This window comes from Halichoeres trimaculatus, unplaced genomic scaffold (genome assembly GCF_033239565.1).
Source record: "Halichoeres trimaculatus isolate MK-OKI-2021-1 unplaced genomic scaffold, fHalTri1.1 fHalTri1_scaffold_1, whole genome shotgun sequence".
Taxonomy (NCBI): Eukaryota; Metazoa; Chordata; class Actinopteri; order Labriformes; family Labridae; genus Halichoeres; species Halichoeres trimaculatus.
Genome location: NW_027437179.1, coordinates 6,730,520 through 6,751,837, shown reverse-complemented (window position 1 = coordinate 6,751,837; position 21,318 = coordinate 6,730,520). Strand labels below are relative to the sequence as shown.

General features: G+C 40.4%; 1 protein-coding gene across 1 annotated transcript in view; it reads left to right on the top strand.

The window, feature by feature from the left end:
* The window catches only part of fbln2 (fibulin 2), a 152,809-nt gene extending 143,428 nt beyond the window's left edge, over window positions 1-9,381 (top strand). Inside the window, exons 15-17 of the mRNA XM_074666100.1 lie at window positions 832-960; window positions 3,232-3,355; window positions 8,288-9,381. Of these exons, the coding sequence (XP_074522201.1) occupies window positions 832-960; window positions 3,232-3,355; window positions 8,288-8,648 (614 nt within the window). The 3' untranslated portion in view covers window positions 8,649-9,381. The remainder of the gene's footprint in view (window positions 1-831; window positions 961-3,231; window positions 3,356-8,287) is intronic.
* The last annotated feature ends 11,937 nt before the right edge of the window (window positions 9,382-21,318 follow it).

The following is a 21,318-nucleotide window of genomic DNA, read 5'->3' as shown; positions in this document are numbered from 1 at the left end:
ACAAATGTATATGCTGGTTCAGACAGTTACATTAAATAGTGATTGCTGTGATTGTTTATTGCATTAAAATGTGACTGACACTCTGGAAACCTGCCTCTGAGGCTTTGTTGACATGTGCGCACATGTGCGCCTGTCACCAAATTACAGCTGCACAGGGTGCGCTCCGCTTTGCACCGAGGATAGACCAGGTTGGAGCTGGTGAGCTTTCAGCTCACTTTTTTGGCACGAAATTGTCACTGCACCAACATGAATCTGCTGACACCTCCCCCTGGTGCGCTGTCAACTCCCCATGGCGCGCAGTCACACCCATCTCTACGGTCTACCAAATTGTAAAATTGTTTGCGCACGGCGGTTCGCAGCATGAAATCAACACTGCGCAGGGTGCGCCAGGCTTGCACCCCCTGCGCTGGGCCACGAAATTAGAGCCCTTTGTGTACTCATGCAGAGTGTGCCCCAACAGTCAAGTGCAAAGAAAAAAAAACAGCTGTGAAAACTGACGCTGTACGAAGAAGAGAAGAGAGGATAGTCGTTAACCTGTGTGACCTGATCAGCTGATTTCTATTAAGTCTCTCTGAGTAATTTTACTGCTGTTCCATAAATGCTGAGAGCAGACTGACAGCAACCAAAGTCTGGTCACTTGTTCTGATTTGGGTGACAGGATCTTAAGAAAGCTTCTGTTTCTAATCCCCTAAAGAAGAAAACACAGCCATACAGGTTTGGAAAATATAGAAAAAAAGATGAAAGGGGAAAATCTTTCTGTTTCACCTTAACCTGCCTTCAGCCTCTTTGTGAACTCTGATCTGACTAACAAGATGTGTGTTTTCTTCCCAGATATTGACGAGTGCTCACAGAGCATCGGGAACCTTTGTGCCTTCAAGTGTGTGAACGTTGATGGGAGCTACAAGTGTGCCTGTCCTCCTCATGGATACACCATGTCAGCCAACGGACACACATGCAGGGGTGAGGTTAAATACACGTACTGTTCCCAGTGTACAGGATATTAAAGTGTAGATTATTTTCTTTCTTTGAATGCAGCAGCAACTACAACTTTCTGTGATCTTCATGTCAATCCATTTTAACCAGATCAGACTGACTACAGAGCAAACAATAGAGACATGCTGTTTGGCTAGAGCATCATAAACAGAATTTAAAGTTTGAAACAATCAGCTAACTTTACTTTTAACAGCAAAATGAGTTTCCTGACATATCAAAGAAACAGATCTGTCGACATGCTCACTGCACTGTGCCAAAATCACTGATTCTATTCTGAGCATGTTTGTTGACATGTTTATATCAGGGCAGGATTCTCCTCATGTAACACTGTGTCTAGACAAGGTTTGCAAAAAAAGTTGGAAACTTTCCATGGGTGTTTTCTTATATTTAGGGGAACTAACTTGAAATAACAGCAATTAGTGTAATTTAATTTAAATCAACTTGGATTTTGGCAATTTCCAGGAACTTTTTTTGTCGTAGCCAGTGTTCCAAAGTTATACGCATTTATGAGCATTTGTTAGTTAACTTAAATGTGTCCATTATTTAAAGTTAAACCATACAATCAAATATACTATCATCATAACTTACCTTAACAGGACTTGTAGGCGCTAAATCTAGAAATGTGGTCTCAGTAGAAATGCTTTTGGCCAGGGCAGTAGTGATTGAAGATGATGTGCTTGGAATCGTTTACTCATGTGATTCACGGTACACAGTTGAATTTACATTCATTTATGTTGTTACAACCAAGATCATTTTTAAACCCTCATTAAAGTTGGTAAGAAGAAAAAAATCCCAAATTTCCTGGAATGTTTTGAAAAGTTAATTGAAGTTAACGGTAACAAAACCCTGAAAAGTTTTAAAACTCCTGAGCTAAAATCCCTTGAAAACTTTTGGGAAACTTCTCTGAAATTTACCAGACCCCTTTGCAGACATGTCAAGTTTACGCACACATTAAATAAAATACCATGTCATGTTTCTGGCTGTCATATTTCTAAACCTGTGTCATTAAAGCAAAAAAACACTGAGCTGACCTCAGAAACTTGACTTGTGCCGTATTCAAGATAGTGCTGAACAATTTTGGAAAATAATCTAACATTGATTGTTTTAGACCAATTTTGCAATTGACTCAGCATGCAATTTTTTTGGAGGGGACGTTTATCTTCTGCATTGTTCACTAAACACAAGATATGAATCATTCTGTAGTATGACAAACACGACAAAGGATACTGTCAACATATAAATAATTCTTGCTTGCTCTTTTAAATTGAAAAAAAAAGAAACTTTGTACAATTTTACTGACCTGTTGTCGGTAAGAGTAACAAACCATACAGAATAAAGTGAACAAGGGGTATGGCTGTGCCAGCAACAATCATTCTCCTGTATGTTTCTCTTTAGCTCAGTTTTTTTTTTTTTTTTTTTTTTTTTTTGCAAGAAACCAGTGTGTTGACTTTTTTTTTTTTTAATTGCAGCCTTTGCTATTTGAAATTTGTATTCTATTACATTGCAATGTCGGTTTTGATTAATTGTTTAGCCCCAATTCAAGACGCAGTCATATTGGAAAACATTCTCAACACCATATTCAAAAGTTTGAGAACTCACCATTTTTCCATCCTGGAAAAAGTTTTATATAAGTTCACTCTTTGTGTACATTTAAGTCTGCCCTGGGCCATAAATTCAGCACCAATGGACTACTGAAGACGGAAAGACGTTATCACGTTTGAGTCGAAATTTAAGTTTTCAGGCAAAAGAAAAATCCTAGAACCCTGATGAATTCTTCACAGGACATTTCTGCTGCTGACCTCTGCAATGATTCTGTACTTTAAGATGTTTCAACCAAAGGAACAAGCCTGACACTGTCAAAGTGTAAAAACATCAACAAATGAACAAGTTGTTTCTCTGGATTTTATCTAAACACAACTTGAAATGTGTGAAGAAGCTTTAACCATAACTGAAACAGGGTGCAGGGAGTTTCCAGAGTCCTAACGTGTGTGTTTTGTCAAATGTTTGATCACATATGTAGTTTATTTTTAAACCAGCACAGATAATTAAACCTCAAAGTAATAGATGTAAAAAATTCCATCTGGTAACAAGGGAAACATCATACGGATGATAGATCTGACAAATGATGACAAATATCAAGCTCATCAGAAAAGTCATCTGAATTGTATTTTTCTTCCACAGCACACTGCCTCATCGTGTCACTGAGCTCCTCTTGTTTTGTTTTGGCATTTTTTTCAGACATTGATGAATGCACGTCTGGCACCCACAACTGTTCACACTCTCAGACCTGCTATAACCTGCAGGGAGGCTTCAGATGTCTCTCCTTCAGCTGTCCTCACAACTACATGAAGGTGTCAGACACGTGAGTTCCCTTTGTCCAAGACTCAAAGACTCAAAGACTCCAGGGTCGGGTTTTTACAGAGCTGCAGAATTAATGACACTGCCATCATTGATCATAAAACAACGGGAGAGCCAGGATTCAGAGCCAGCAGAGAAACGTATCAGAGGTTGTATTAACACAGGCTAACAGGAAATGCTTCCTTGCTCAGTATGTGTACAGTTGACCCTGTGGATAGAAGCCTGGGTGGGACAAAAAGGCTCTCACACCTTTTTCAGTCCTCAGAAGTAAGATGTAGCAATGATGAGGAGACAAACAGCTTCTGAACTGGTTTCGAATTCAAATACAGTAACAAAAATACATTTTGTGCAAAACACTGTGTGTATGGGGTGGGGGGTATCACCCCCTTATGGCCCAATTTTTGAAAAACAAGGGCTAAAATGTCCCATGGGTGCCAAATCACATTTATGTGCTGTCTTGGGAGTTGAAAAACGTGCTTGAGCGCCTTCTTGAGAGCCAAAATCTGGGCTTAAGCGCCCTCTTGGGGTAGTAGTCTAAAGTGCTCCTTTGGGACCCAAAACGCACTCAAAAGCCCTGTTTACACAAAGTGGTTTTGTTTAGTCAGCACGCTTTTTATGGCGTTTCCGCTGACTTGCGGCATACCCCAAATAACTAGAAGAGCCATACCACTTTTTGGGACCCTTCAATATGGATGCTAGACTAAAAGGATCCTGAAAGGTGGAGCTACAACACTGCAGTCTCTTGATTGGTCAAAAGAAACGTCACTTACCGTGTGACAGCGGCTGCTGTGTTTTTCCTGGCAGCACACAGACTTGTCTGAAACAAGGCTTGATTTTGCTTTATAACAAAGAGCCACATGAAAATCACGAAGAAGACGAATTGTTTGATGTCTTCTATTGTTGCTCTTTGTTTACTGTGTCACGTTTTTCTTCATCGTTTGATTTATTAGTGGGGTACACTACACGGGACTTCTTGGGTGGAAACGGGGCTTAAAGTGCCCTCTAAGAAGCCTTGTTAGAGCCTGAAATGAAACAACAACCCATAATGTAATAACTGACCCAAAAATGTAACAATTTGTTATATTTTGGGCAGAAGGTTATTACATTTCAGGTCAGTTCTTACATTTTGGGTTTTCATGACAGTTTTTTTAGTTACATTTCAGGCTCAGCACTTTTGTTACATTTTGGGTCAGTTATTTCTTTTTGGTTTTATATCTATTTTCTAAAAATAGATTTTGAGTTGTCGTTACATATTGGGCTCTAACAAGCCTTAAAGTGATACTCCAGGATGGAACAAGTTGGGTCCAATCACAAGGTTTAGGGCAGAAATTTCCCCTACAGCAGTGTTTTTGTGCAGCAGAAGCCCAGAGCGCTCACACCAAACACCCCCTGTCAGCTGGTTTCCTCTGCACTCAGACGGGGCCATATTTTACTTGACCAATAACACAAATAAACGGACTCACACCAAAAAGTCTGATATCGGTCTGCATTCACGCTTTATTTACAGAATTTTCAGAGCGTTACTTCCACACAAAAACACTGCTAAATAAGGCTCTAGTTCTCATCGTGTCGTAAAACGGCGCTACCTCCGCTGCTGAGCCACAGCTGGCTACGAGGCGCTCCCCACTTAGTGTATCAGTCCGCGCCTTTTTTAAATTTTCTCCCTGCCTTTCAAAAAGTCTGTGTATGATCGTAGTGTATGTATCCCTTATCGGTGTTTAATCTTTTGCTTTATTTCCCAATACTGAAAAAAACTTACATCGCATGTTTGTTGTTAAGTTGAGTTGTGCTCAGGGCACATGAAAGTCTACTCGCTGATTTATCCTGGGTATTTAATATCTGAAACCTCATCCCTTTAGGCATTGATCTTCCACAGTTTGATTTTTTCAAGGTTTCCCCTCAGCTCCTCTCTGCTTTTGCTCTTTTAATGGCCCAGACCATACATCCATGTCCATGCAGTGAAGTGTTTCTAACAGGAGGGTCTCATTAGCTGTGAGCTAGCTTGAAACACTGCCTGATAACTGAACATGGCTCCTATAGAGGCTTTAGATGAAGTCAGATGGCTTCGATCAGCTCGGTGCTCCCTTGGTCTGTTTCTACAGCGCTCCACTCTCCTCTCTCCAGTGGACAGCACACACACACTCACACACACACACTCTCCGGTCGGCCAAGAGGAGACATCTTATTAGTGTTATCAAGAGACACCTTGTTAACTTGAGTGTGACATGGCCTGGCTTTGCACAGAGAGACATCTTTCATTCAAGACACGACTTGGCAGCCCCCGACTAAAGCTGAGGCTGAGATTAAACATATCCTCAGGTTTGACTCAGGTGCCACCCTGTGATTTGTTGGGCAGGCACCAAAACACTCTTGTTTTGGCAAGAGCTGCACAGGATTTATTGAGCAATACATCAAACTTTACTCCATAGTTCTGGTGTCTGATGGATAAGCATCAGCTTCATTCAGAGGAGGCAGGGAGAGCCCTGCACGCAGCAGCTAGAGGTCAGGAGAGCTCTCCTCTGCTTTGTAACTAACTTTTCACATTTAGCTTTAAAGCGTGATGCGATATAAAGGTCATCTATCTAAGCTGCCAAAAAGCTGGTTATAATGAACACAAACTTTTCACTCCCTCCACATTTATTTCAGCAAAACAATAGCGCATTCATTAGTCACATAAATTAAAGGTAGGGTCTGCAGGAATTTGCGTAACTTGTCAGTAAACACAACATTTAAACTGGGCTCCTCCTCCTTGGATCAGTGCCAGCTGCAGCAAACACCCACAGCCTCTGACCATGACAACATGAACACACTCACTAGCCCAGCAACCACCTGTAGCATCACATTTCTACGTGGGAGAGACTCAAGAGCTGTGCACCTGACGTAGCATGTTAGCACAAGCTAATTACGGGCATTTGACACATACCTGGTCAGCAGAAAGCTAACTCACTTCACTCTTTGTCACTCTTGCTCTCCAATTGCCCGTAAGTGCGTGAAAGTCGATCCAAGCTTCATGTTCATTTAGGAAAAAGTTTAATTTGTTTGGCGTTTAGTTTCACTTTGGTTATGTTTTGCTTTCTCTGTGCTACGTCCACTATCGTAGCTGCTAGGGATCCACTCACTAATCAACAAGCAAGATCACTTGTGCATTGGGTGCGCTGTGATTGGCTGCTGTAACCACTCTGCTCTCTACCTAGAAACATCCCAACACAACCAAAACATCAGCATAAAGGCTGAGGAAGAGGTTGAGGCAGACACTGACACTGACACGCATGTATAGAGGCCTGCAGAAGACAATTGAGCAAGAATATTTCTGTAAAAGTTGGCTTTTTTTTTTTTTTTTTTTTTGAGGAAAATCCTGCAGACCCTACCTTTAAAAATGATGACACTATCGGAAATGACCTTTGGCCTAATTTCCGAAATTTGGTATCTGTTCTCAATGCGAGGGATAGTTTTGGTCTTTTGAAGTGGCTTTCTTGAAATATTTGCCAATAGAAACTGTGTTAGCTGTAGGAGATGCTGGTCATCTTGGCCTTACTGAGAAATCAAATGGAGAACCAGGAAACATTTAAGCTAGGCTATTAGCTGCTACAGATGGGATCAGCTCTATCATGTAATTTAGCTAATTTTAAGAAACTACAGTCAAAATATAGATTTTAATGTAAGTTTTTGGACTTTTTATCATTTTTACTCACTTCTCAAGTGGAACAAATGTGTTCTTTCGTTGAATACAGTATTCGACGAAAGGGCTTAATTTTGTGTTCTGGTTAACCATGTCTACAGAAGTTGTACAAGTAGCTTCTTGCTGCCAGTTTTTCAAATGGTCTGACATTGAAGTGGCACTGAGATCATCCGTGCTTAACACAATAACTATTGTCTCATTGGTCCCTATATGAGCCACATTCATCTGACAAGTCTAGAAAAATTGTCCTGTATCAAGATGTTTAAAGACCAAAATGGTGCCTGAATTGTTTGTAAAGGTTAAACTTTTTTAAAAGACTTGATTTTTGAAAGATACAATTCCATGAAAAGACAAGATGGACAACCGAAAGAAATACAAAGAAATAAAATGACAACTCAAGAAATGGCATTCTTAACGAGGAATATAAACACATAACTTATTGCATCAAGATCTTAACCCAGTGCCTGTTCAGACCCTTATTAAAATTTCATGGAAAAAGTAAAAATATCCACCAATGGGGTAAGAAAAAAAGTGTGATTTTTAAAATAGAACAATGTCTTTACACAAGAACATTTTCTTACCCCATTAACAGCTTTTTGTACCTTAACAAGCAATTCAAGCAACACTTTTTGTCTTTAATTAACTCAAATCACGACATTTTCCAGACTTTTCAGGTGATTTTCCAATTCAATAAAGTACAATGTACTTCGTTAATCCTTAGGGGGAAATCAGTCACAGCAGCAAAACATAAAGTATAATAAAGTATATAGTGTGAAAAAAATCAAGAATATATAGAAAGAATAATATAATAAGTGTCAAAAATGTGACTGTGGCTCATATTAGGTCTAATAAGACATTTTTTAATGGGAAACTAGAAGTATTAGCTCAGATGTCAGTTTCTGCAGTGTGGGTTCCCCAATTTTGGGTGAAACTTAATCAGAACCAATGGAGGAAGCAGATTAGCGTAAAAGCTGCTGTTACCTGGTTAGCTCATCTGGCCTTGCACTTGGCAGAGCTTTTACGCTGATGACTCTGAGGTTTGGCTCTTGGGGGCATCAATAAACCTAAAATGTGTGGATGTTTGCACCTCTTCCTGGCAAAAGCCTTAAAGTGGCCCAAAAAGACTCAGTTGGGAATGCTGTTTGAGTTTACCAACAAAGAGAAAACCCATGTGTAATGTTTTTATCAATCGAAACATTTATTGTCCTTCTCATACTCTGTCTTTTTTTCCCCATCTCTTTCTTGACCTCTCTGTAGTCGCTGTGAGCGGACCAGCTGTCCCACCAACTCTTTGGACTGTCAGAACTCACCGCTCCGTATCACATACTACCAGCTCAGCTTCCAGACCAACATCATCGTTCCTGCTCAGATCTTCCGGATCGGACCATCTCCCGCCTACTCTGGAGATCACGTCACCATCAGCATCGTAAAAGGCAATGAGGAGGGCTACTTCAGCACCAGGAAGCTCAACAGCTTCACAGGCGCCGTTTACCTGCAGAGACAAGTTCGCAAGCCCAAAGACTTCCTGATCGATGTGGAGATGAGGCTGCTGAGGCAGGGCTCGGTCACCTCATTTCTGACCAGGATTTATGTCTTCATCACAGCCAGCGCCATGTAAGACAAGAGGGGAACACAGAGTGAAAAAGGACTGGAGATTTCTTATGGTGCTAAATTTTATGTGTGCAGACTCTTTTTTTTAATGTACAGCCTCCAGACAATCATGCATCATTCAGTGATCTTAAAATGTTGCCAAAGAGCTCTTTGTGTTTTTGGTTGTTTGCTACCACAATCACATCTCTTGAGAAACTTTGTATTTGTATTTACCAAAGTATTTTTCATGTTGACTCTGAATAATGCAGTATACTGTATGTAGCACCATTATAAAGTATTCAAGTTACCGGCTCATACTGACAGGTTAGTATCACTAGTTTGTGCTCTGCTCTGTTTTCTTCAGTATTCCACTCTGAACCACCCTGTATACCAAGATTCAAAAAGTACAGTATGTGAAAAAATACTTCTTTCAATACATGGTGCTAAAGTTTGTCTTCTTTTACTGTTAATTATGTGTGGCACTCAATTTTAGGTGCTTTACTGCCACCTACTGGAATCAGTGAGCATTACTACTACAACTACAAGGTGATATCTATCCCACACTTATCTTTTTATTCTTCCAAAATTCTTTTAAGTCTGTATAAACCATTTATTTACTTTTTTGAACCATAAGTTGATGCTACAGGAGCAGTTTTGTTACCAACTTAACTTCAGCTTTTCAGAACCACAACCAGTGTAGCATACTTTAAGACAGACCCAACTGAACAGTCAGACTACATTCAAAACTACCACAAACTGATGCAGAATATATTAGGCTATTCAAAAATAGCAGCTGATGCCTTTTTATGAGCTTTAAAAGCAAACATGACCATCAGCAAAACATAATTCCTTTAATCAAAGGTGTAAAAAAATATATTTTTTTCCTTTCTTTCTTTTTTTATTCGTATGAAATTTTCTCAACGAGAAATAAATTTGACGGTGAATGGAAACAGAGTGTTGTTGTTTTTTTATTTCAGAAAACACTTTCACACACATACAGGTAAAAATCAATGAAGATAAAGAGACATCTCTTTGTCTACAGGGGGCGCCAAAATCAACGCAAGCACAAAGTTCCCCACAGGAGCTTCGCCTGTCAATGTCCTTTTGAGTATTTAAGAGTTATCAAGCAATCAATAAATCAATCAGTCTTTATTTTTGCAGCACCAAATCATACAATATCTCGAGACACTTTCCAAAAACATTAACAGGTCTAGACCCGTAAAAGTTAATACAATTTTATCAACAGAAACCCAAAATCAAGACAAGATGTGGAGTCTTATGTCATCTTAACCCACCATGAGTAAAGGACTTTGCAGCATTTAGCAAGTTACAATGGTTTCTGCTTTAACAGGCAGAAACCTTGGACAGAGCCAGACTCGTGTTAGACAGACATCTGCCTCAATCAATGAACGATGAAAGAAGTGAATGAATCTCTTCAGTACCAGGAATGATGGGCACATTTCAACTTTTGAGATGCAAAACAGACAAACAGGAAGTCTGAGCATCCATTCATCCCTCAGTTAATCATTTTAATATGAAATTAAAATTAAAAGTAGGCTATTTAGATTAAGAATTTTTTTCTCCAGGTGACATCTTTATTTGTTTAATGTCTTTTTTAACACTCCAAGTTAGTTTGCCAATACATTTGGAATTTGATCACTCTTTTTTTTTTTTTTTTTTTTTACTAGGTTGAATGAGACACAACAGACTGAATTTTGTTTCACTCTTTTTTTCTTTTTTGAAGAAAAAAATTTTAAAAGACTTTTCTTTGTCAAACTGTTGACAGTATGTCCAATTTTCTGATCCTGTTTTTCTAAGGATAAAAAATACATATATTTTGGGTATCAGTTTGTGTGTCTAGGCATAAACAAGTGGGAACTTTTTTGTAAAATGAGACAGATGGATGTTTGTAAGTTTGTTGGCTCATCTTATATTTTCAAGTTGACTTTGGGTTAATTTTTCATTTCTTTGATGAAATTTCTCCTAAGCCCGCCAGGAAAAAATCTGAATCTTGGCAGCTCTTTAGTTACATAACAGGAATTTAATGAAAAACACTGCGCAATTTCTGTCAGTTTTGCATCTCTTTGGTCAACCAGCATTTTACTGTGGTCAGATAGCAATAAAATAGACCATTCAATGATATTATCTACTTTAGTATTTGATGCTTATTAATGTTTTAGAGATAAAATATAATAAAATGTAAGTCTAAGATTTTTTTTGTTTGTTTGTTTGTTTTTTTATTTTATTTTATTTTATTTTTCAGAATATCCACAAGACATTTAAGGCACTGAAAATGAGTTCCTGTTGATCACTACATAAAATCTCACATCTATTTTGTTTTCTGCATGTGGATACATCATTCCTTGTTTTGTGCAAAGCATATATCAGGGTGTTTTTTTCTTTTTTTTTTCTTTTTCTTTTGGCTATCTGTGACTGTGTGGTGTTGGGGATAAATTAGTCTGCTCTCACACAGACAGATGGCACACTGCATCCGCCTCAGTACAATCACCAATAAAAAAAGATCTGACTATCAACCTTTGCTTTGTAAAAGTGTGGATCAAATTCTAGTGTCATGGTCAGTTTTGATAAATCACTGTTGGTCTGTGGGGCTGTCCTGCTGGTTGTATTGGGCGTGAACAGTGAGTAAACATCGCCATCTACTGATGAAAGTGTCAACAGCACAAGACCTCCTCTTCCAGCACTCACCTCTTCAGGCAAAACAAGTGAATTTATTTTTAGACACCAGGACAATTAAGTGTTCTAAATTAGACAAAATAAAATTTTCACAATAAAAGTCTGATAAATGTTTATCAATCCAGAGTCTTTTATTTTTAAATGAAGATGTTTTCTGAAAATAAACCTTTTCCCAGTTGCCCTAAGAAAGTCCTTATCTTATCTTTCATTATCAACTATTCCACTGACTGCTCCATGTAGAACATAAAGCGTGTTACACCCTCCAACATTCCCACCCGGAAAGTGTGTGTGCCGTGCTGCCTCCGCCTATTAATACATCCCAACAGATAAACGTTCAAGCGGAAAGTGAGGGAGGTGAAGCTCTCACATGACGCCATATAAATAAACAAAAGTCTGATGGAAACAAGGTTTAAGAGTAAAATACCAGCAATCTTTTATTTAGACTGGGGCTGACAAGTTATTGGGGAAAAATATGATACAGGTTATTCAGATGTGATTCCACCACCATGAGCAGCTTCAGTGCAGTTTGGTTTTTCCACAGGGTTCCTCAAGATGATGATGGAAGAGGAGGTTGACTTGACTCGTCAGTCCTAAACCGACTGGTATAACTGAGATCTTGATGATTCAGAGAGTAATCATTACTGCACAAATACAAACATAAATATAAATTCTTTTTTTAACGCCAAAAGAAGAATATTTGGCTGTATGGAAATGCAAAGAAGGGCAGGTGGTGTATTTCTTTTTTTTTTTTTTCTTTTTTTTGAAACATTAGTTTTAATCAGAGGAATTTTAATGTTGACTAGATTTCCACAGTGTAGAGACAAAATACTCACAATACTCACAATACACCTACTGGCCACTGGGTACAACTGTTTAACTACCAGTTAATTCTAATTTCTAATCAGCCAATCACACAGCAGCAACTCAATGCATTTAGACATGTAGACTTGGTGAAAAAGAGCTGCTGAAGTTCAAACTGAGCATCAGAATGGTGAAAAAAGGTGATTTAACCCCTTGATGCATGTTGTCGCAACATACCCTGTCAGGTCTGATGCAGCTGAAATGACCTTTGTATCTCATCATTACCTATTAATTCATATTCTACACGTACCAAAGATCGTATCAGATCCACTATGTCACAATATATTGGTCAGGCAATGAACTTCTGATGTCTATATATATAATATAACATAGTTATAAATATTGTGTGTACTATACTCAAATTTACAATGACCACTTAATTTATCATCTATAAGAATACAAAAACATAAAACAATCTTTTTTTATAATTGTCAATTCAGGCAGTAAGGGGTTAAGGCCTTACCAGCTACACGCATAGCCTGCTATTATCAAAAATGAATATCCCCCTCACTCGTCTTTCAAAAGTACTTGGGTCCACATGTGACCAGGCTAATCTGCCATACATGGCAGTGTTTTTCAGGCATAAAAGCCATGCCAACCAGTCAGAATGAACCCCTGTCATTCAGCTGTGGGGTTTGAGAACCAACAAAACTTTCCCTGCGTATTCATGAAACCATGAAACTTTGGACAGTTTTCAGAAACATTGTATTAGAGACACAAAACTGTGGTTACATGCGGTTAACAGGCCTAAATGTATAAAATTATATGCAGTTTCCCAGATACCCAGCTAAATGTGGACATGGCGTGACTTTGAATGTGGTGTGGTTGTTAGTCTGAGTATTTGACAAACTGCAGATCTACTGGAATTGAAACCCAAAACCATCCATAGGGTTTACAGAGAATGATCCCAAAAAGAGGAAATATCCAGTGAGCAGCAGTTCTGTGGGCCAAAATGCCTTGTTGATGCCAGAGGTCAGAGGAGAATGGACAGACTGGTTGGAGCTGATAGAAAGGCAACAGTAACTCAAATAACCACTGGTTACAACCGAGGTCTGCAGAAGAGCATCTCTGAACACACAACATGTCCAACCTTGAGGCAGATGAGCTACAGCAGCAGAAGACCACACCAGGTGACCCTCCTGTCAGCTAAGAACAGGAAACTGAGGCTACAATTCACACAGCAACACCAAAACTGGACAATGGAAGATTGGAAAACGTTGCCTGGTCTGATGAGTCTGGATTTCTGCTCCACATTCAGATGGTAGAGTCAGAATTTGGCGTCAACAACATGAAAGCATGGATCCATCCTGCCTTGTATCAACCGTTCAGGCTGCTGCTGGTGGTGTAATGGTGTGGGGGATATTTTCTTGGCTAAATTTGGGCCCCTTTGTACCAACTGAGCATGGTTTAAAGTCCACAGTCTACTTGAGTATTTATGATTTGCCTTGGCAGACGTTTTTGCTCAAAGCAACGTACAACATTGAGCAGTTACCATACGTACCTTGCTCAAGGGCATCTTGCTCAAGGGCACCTTGACAATGCTCAGGAAATTATGCTGACACCTCTCCAGCTATCAGCCCAATTCCCAATCTTGGTCCATATCAGGACACAAACCAGCAACTCTCTGGTTATAGTACAGGACCCTCTGGACTGAGCCACTGCTGCTGAGTATAGTTGCTGACCCAGACACAGTGAAATGTGAAATGTGTGACGGAAACCTGCCCGCCTCTGTCTGTTAGGATGTTTCACTGTGCTGCTTCTGTGTGTGTCTGGCTCCAGCAGTGACGTGGGTCAGCACAGGGTGTCCTCTCTTCTCACATCCGGCTATTGAGGTGGCGTCCCACACATGTTGGGGTGTGACCTGTGATTGTCCTTCCTAACTTCAAAGCTTATCAAGGAAAAAATACAGTCCCACAATGGTACTTTGCCATGAGAACAACCAGGCCATTGCTAACGTCTGCTAACGTCGTAAGAATCAGATGTTGACGTTTCTCTAAAAGTCTCCACCTCCTCAGTTTTAAATTGGCTGAATAGACCTGAGCTGGGTTTAAGAGTCAAACAGTTGCATCAATAGCAATTAAAATGTTTTCATTTTCAGTAAATAACTCCTTAACAAGGACTCAGTTTGTCCAAAAGTTATTTGTGTAATTCAGATTTCCTGTGGATGAAAGAGGAACTGTTAAATGAACTCCTGAAATGGCTTCTCCTCACAATTTGTGTCATAAGCCGCGTTTCCACCAAGCAGTCCGGGTCGGTTCGTCTCGGTACGGTGCGCTTTTAGCGGCGTTTCCACTGACTCAACCCGGGACGGATCCCTAAAAACCGAGACGAGCCGTCCCACTTTTTTGGGACCCTTTCGTATGGGTGCCAGACTGAACCGATCCGCTCTCGGGAGGTGGAGCAACACACTGCAGACGGTTGATTGGTCAAAAGAATCGTCACTCACCCCGACAGTGGCTGCATTTCTCCTGGTGGCACACAGACTTCTCTGAAACGAAGCTTGATTGCACTTTGTAACAGAGAGTTACATGAAAATCACAGAGAGGACGAAATGCTGCATGTCTTCCATCCGTGCTCTTTGTTTACTGTGTCGCGTTTTCTTCTTTGTTGGATTTAATAGCGGGGTAAGCTGCTACGGCGTCGTGCTATTGTTTACCAGTTGTGGCTTCCGGCATCTAGCTTACATGCCGCCCACCATGATAGGGCACAGTTTGCGATGGAAACGCAAACAGGATGAGACTTAACTGTCCCAAACCGTACTGAACCGACCCGGACTGCTTGGTGGAAACGCAGCTATAGTTATCAAAACAAAATTAGACACATAGACTCAGCCAAACTACACAACTAAGGATGGGAGAGATCCTCCTTCCGTTGATGGCACAAGAAATTTATGGAGACAACAACAGTGTTAGATGAAGGAAGGGGTGATGGCCTCAAACATCCGAGGAAAACATCATCGAACCTTTCAGTGTTCTCCTACAAAGTCCATCCAAACTGCCAGTATTTTTATGGTGATTCCACTGACTAATCCCGGACAGACCTCCAAAAAACCGAGCCATCCTATTTTTTGGGACCCTTCCATAGGGGTGCCAGACTAATCCCGATCTGATCCCAGAAGGTAAAGCTACAACACTGCAGTCCGTTGATTGGTCAAAAGAATCGTCACTTACCATGCAATGATGGCTGCATTTCTCATGGTGGCACACAGTCTTCTCTGAAACAAAGCTTGATTTGGCTTTGTATCAAAGAACCACATGGAAATCACAAAAAGACAATTTGTTGGATGTTTCCCATAGTTGCTCTTTGTTTACTGTGTCACGTTTTACTTCTTCATGGATTTTTTAAGCGGCGGCCACACCAAACGCAAGCTCGTGAATTTAAATGAGCGACATGCCTGTAACGTGCCGCGTGAACGCCCTAGTCAGGATGCTGGACTATTTTGACAAGCTGAGTGGCAAACACGGGACACTGTGCAGGCGGAGTACAAAGCCCTTTCATTTAAAGATGGCAAGCCAAAAAGGAGTCTGAAAAACAATGAGCTGTGGTTTCAGAAGCATGACAAGAGAGAGTGTGAAAGCTTTGGAGATCACAATCAAGGTCTGCTGCCTCTCCCTGGTAATCCACCTCCACCAGCCCTGCCTGGCTGTTCCCTGCAACCTCATCCTGGGACCCATGTCCCAGGAGGTCTCCCTGGGAATGATGAAGGGGTTGAGGAAAGAGAGGACCGCAGAGAACTTCCATCTTTTCCCTGGCTCTGCCCCTGCCCCGCTCCTTCCTCCTCTCTATCAGGCTCAAAACTCCACTGAGGAAAACACAGTCGGACTCAGTGATGACCCTTGCAGGCAGATCCAGCTGGAAACGAATATTTACAGAACTTACCTTCAAAACCTGTCTCCTCAGCGACTTTCACCCAAGCCTGCTCCTTTTTTTCCGGTCTCTGTAGAGTACACACACATAACTCTGGATGATGACACACCACACAGATTGTTTTCTCCTCCATCCTCAAACAGGGTTGGAGTCAGAGCAGGTGGCGGTTCCCCCCCAACGTCATCAAATCAATGATGTCGTGGGGGAATGACATTGCTGAGTGGCTGCCGCGGCAAATCCTCACGCGAATTTGCTTTGAAAGTTAAATATTTTCAACTAAAGCGTTTAAGCGTCTGACGCCCGAAAGCGTGAACGCTCCAAAAGCGCAAACACCCCAAATGCGCCAACACTCCAAACATCCAAACGCGCCGTGCCCAATGCGTCCAACACACTGTCCGGGGCTAATCAGCATCTAATCGCATCTTTGCATTGACTTTGTATGTAATCACGACGCAAATTCGGGTGTGGCCGTACCATTAGAGGGGTACACTGTGTTGTCTTGCTATGGCGTCACTTAAGTGTGTAACTGACGCGGCTATCAGCATCCAGCTTACCTCCGTGCCTACCACAAGGGGGCACGGTTGGCTGTGGAAACACAAACATGACCAGGCTTAACCGAGCCAACCCGTACCAAACTGTACTGATCTAAACCGAACTGCTTGGTGGAAATGGGGCTTATGTGTTAGCAAACATGGTAAAAAAAATCGAGAACTACCGAAGTGCTTCATGCAAATAATGGTGCTGATATAGAGGTGTATTAACTTAGTTTAAAAATAGTATAAACTCCTCATTTTGTAATAATTTTCACATATTTGTCTGTACATTTGTTTTGTAATGAATGTTTATAATTGTAGAGAGACTTTATGGACCCCCTGCTTCTTTACTGAACTGCCAACTGTAACTTAAAGTTTAACCAGCCTTTTTTCACTGAAAGGGTTTTACTGTAACGCCTCATGCTGCTCATTATAGTCTACTTGGCAAATGATAGTTCATTGAGGTAATGTGACAGCTCATGAGAATCAGATTTTTTGTAATAAAAGACTGACTCCTTAAACTGCTTTTACTGCTTTTGGTGACTCTATGACAGTGTTCAGTAACAGCCTCCAGAGAGCAACATTAAAGTATCCTGGAGGCACAAAAGATCATAGGAAGTGACAGTTAAAGGTGACTCTGACACTGAGGATTGAAGGTGGCTGCCTTTGATCTTGAATAAATAAATGAAAGAACACAGTGCTTGGATCTCACCTGTGGATGGGTGAGTCACTCAGGGCTTTAAAGAGATGTGCTGCGGAGAAACCCAGCAGACACTGAAGCTTCATGCTGTGGAGCAGTTTAACAAATGATAGGTTGGTTAGTGCTTCTGATTTCGACAGGTGCAGCGTGTGAGATTATGGCTGTATAAGAGTATGATGATTCATAGTCTCAGAGTACTGCAGACTGCCAGTAGAGGGCAGCAGACTGAGCCAGTCCCTCAGCCTCTGCATGCTGTCCAAAGAATGTAAACTTGCACAATACACTTGCGTAACCCTTCTGCTCATCAAACGCATGCCTACATTTTCCATTCCAGCACATGTGAGCACAAACTCAGAGCTGTTCCTCTCCCAGGGGCTCCTCACTCACTCACCTCTCAGGCCGTCTAACTGCTGCGTTCACTCATATTCCTATTGTGATAGTGCGTCAGTGCAAGTTTTTAGACCAGGGTTATCATACAGACGTGTGTGTGTGTGTGTGTGTGTGTGTGTGTGTGTGTGTGTGTGTGTGTGTGTGTGTGTGTGTGTGTGTGTGTGTGTGTGTGAAATCATGAGTCAGCTTTTCCATGGATAGATGTGATGTTTCTTCCAAAACAGTGAACTCCCTCTGTGACAGCAGCACCAGGCGTTAATCTGATAGACTGATTATTTGCTATTCTTAGTCTTCTCTGGCTAATCACAGAGGTATGTGGTATCATCTTTATTTCCTGATCATCCAAGCTTCAGGGGAACCATCAGCAGCTTCTGTTTGCATTAATTCCTCATATTTTATAATGATGCTGTGAATATTGTCAAGTTGATGCTTGGTCACTTTTCCAGGATCCACATGTTGCTCCTTGTTGTGACAGAAAAAAGTTGTTGTAATTACTCATTCAGGATCATAACAAACATCATGTTTGGTTGTTTGTTTTTATTTGTATTAATTGGTCCTCAAAGGATAATTCCTTGTAATTTCTCTCAAACCCTTTCCTCCAAATGTAACATTATAGGTGGAAAGATACTCACTGAAATGCCACTATAAAAACAACATGTAAACCCAAAAGATATGGTTAGAATTCGTGTTTCAGGAGGCAAACTCCAAAGTGAAGCATGTGGAGTTTTTACATGTGGAAAATCTGATGTCAAACATTTCTAGTTCATGATCCTGCAGCAATAACAAAACTGTAAATGACGGAAAAACCACAGCTGAGGATTCTGAGCCGTCACAGAAAATCTTTCATGTGTTCGAACTGACAGAACAGAGGCATTCTGGGAAAAGTTTGTAATCAGTAATTACATAATTAGCCAAATATTAGCCATATGTAATTAGCCAGGTAGTAATCAAAAATTAGCCAGATATTTTAAGCTCTTGTAAAACTTTTTTTTTTTTTTTTGAAGTTGTTTTTTGTTTTTTCAGTAGGCATCAGTCTTTCTGATATGTAGACTGTGTTTGTCTGATAGGTGTATCAGTCATTTTTATTTCATTTATAGAATAGAATAGAATAGAATAGAATAGAATAGAATAGAATAGAATAGAAAATACTTTATTTATCCCCGAGGGGAAATTCAGGAGTCACCGCAGCATTTAAGAAAACAAAAATAAGAAAGTGTACAGAAAGTGCAAAAAGGTCCATAAGAAATTAGATGACGACATCCCGTTCACCGCTCATCCATCACTCTCCAGCCCAGCCAGTCTCCACCTCCACAGGGTCCAGGACTGAGCCTCCCCAGCAGTCTGTTCAGTCTCTGTCTCCGTCAACCACGTCCGTGAACAGCACGATGCCGCTGGGCTAGCACAGCTAGCTCGTCCATCCCCCGGAGCTAGATCCCATGTTCCCAACAACGATGGATGGAAGGACAGGTCCACGTCGTCAACTCCCAGCTCACATCCGAGAACCAGCACGTCGTCACCTCCTCCTCTTCAGCTCGAGGGAAATCATCAAGCCCTACACTAGTTAGCATTGACATGCGACAGGCTGCTAACAGCCAATTTCGCATGTAAACAATGCAGCCATGGTAACATGTAGGATCTTCAGACAAACACAGGAGAAAAGTAGGAAAAAAAATATCGCCGTAGCCACAAAAAGTTTGGTGTCCGTGACCAACAATGAACCATACAAAGTGATGATCCACTCCAAATACAAAGATCACGAAAAAGAGACGAAAAAAAATAAAAGAAACAGACAAAGACGAGAGAGCTGCTGCAACAGGCAGCTACTTGAGCAGCGCCTAGCAACAGAAAAAAAAAAAAAAATCCAAGGTGAAGAAAAACTACATGGCAAAGGCTGCAGCAAAACTTTTAAAAAAAAACGTTCGTTTGTTTGCTTGCTGATTGGTTGGCTAGGCAACATAGATTTTATTATTTTTATTACTATTATTTTTAATATTTTAATATATTTAAATAATTATTATTAGTGGTAGTAGTATTAGTGATAATAATAATAATCATCATCATCATCATCATCATCATCATCATCATTTATTTATTCATTTATTTGTTTGTTTGGTTGGTTTTATGTTTGTCCTGCAATCCAGGCAACTTGACTCAACTTTATATATATATATGTATTGTACTTTAAAAAACAACCACAGCTGATACAAAGTGCTGTCCATAAATAGACAAGAAGGTGCAGGTATAAATAAATCAATCAATAAAACAATAGTGCAAGCACTAAAATAATGTTTCATTATCAAAACACTAACAGAGCACAGAGCAGTACAGAGAAACTGAAACCATGGTCAGAAGTGATCATAGGACAACAGAGTAAACTTATCACCTAGTCCATATGTTTCTATCGTGTCCACTTCCCATCAGTGTTTACATTCCAGCTGACTTAGCTGTTGAGACAAAGATGTGTTTTATTTAAGAGATATCTTCAAATGTTAAAGTAAAAGGCAAAATAAAAGGTCCACATCCACAGTCACTTTCCATGTTGTAGGTCTGAGGTCCAATTGGAACAATCTCGGTAAAAAGTTTGTTCTGTGGAGGAAGCAGAGGAATGACAACCACAAGCAACACCTGTAATCCTTCAAATGAAAGTTATTTTATGTTAAATGTTGAGAAAAAATGACTGAGTGTAACTTTAAAACCACAACATTTTAAAGCCTCGTGTTCTCGAAGGGTTCACGCTGAAACAAGCTGAGCATGTAAATCCCTGGCGGTTAAGTGATTTGGTTTCACATGAAGCGAGAGGAATGAGTGCCAATACATTATGTTTATGGATATATGACCAGAGGTTAAGACAGACTTTCCCTGAAATGCCAAGCTCTGACTTCTCCTGAGGCGCTGACAGTTTAAAGAGGGAAAAGACTTGAAAGGTTGCTTCATCATTCGTCAACATTCTTGTTTCCGGCCTTCAGGGGACCTGGCTGACAGGTAGCTTATCATTGTTTGGTTCAGTTTAATCTGTTTTACACATGTAAGATTGTGTGGAGGGATTACTTATTACAGAAACGTCTTCATTAAGCAGCAAAAAAGAGAAAAACTAACAAATTAATCATCTGTTTATAAGGCTGGGGGGAATTAAAAGGTCACTTTGTTCTTAAACAGTCTAAATGTGCTCTTAACTCTTTATCTTTTTAATATCAGTATGAAAATAACCTTTGAAGTCTTAACCTCTCACAAAAACGGTTTCACTATTTGTTGCTGAAAGTGCAACAAAAATTACTTCCAATTCAGGAAATTTACCTCGAGTGAGGAGGCGGAGGTGATGACATCAATGTGCCACTGGTGCAAGCCTTGCATTGGTTAAAATAATTTTCCGTTCCATTTATTTTTCCATGTTCTGGTACCAAACGACAGCCTTGTTCTTCTTGTCTGACTTCTTTGAAGAAAAAAAATCTTTGCACACCAGATCCTGGTCGCCCAAAGGCAGTGGCTCAGTGAGTCTATCTTTACAGAATCTAAGGTAACTTTTCAGCATATCAGTGCTTCATCAGCTCAGAAATAGACCTGACTCCACGTGAATAATGTATGAGACCGTGCACCCTGAGGCACACCATGGTAATGAAAGACTCAGAGATATGTTTACAGAGGTATGAGTATCT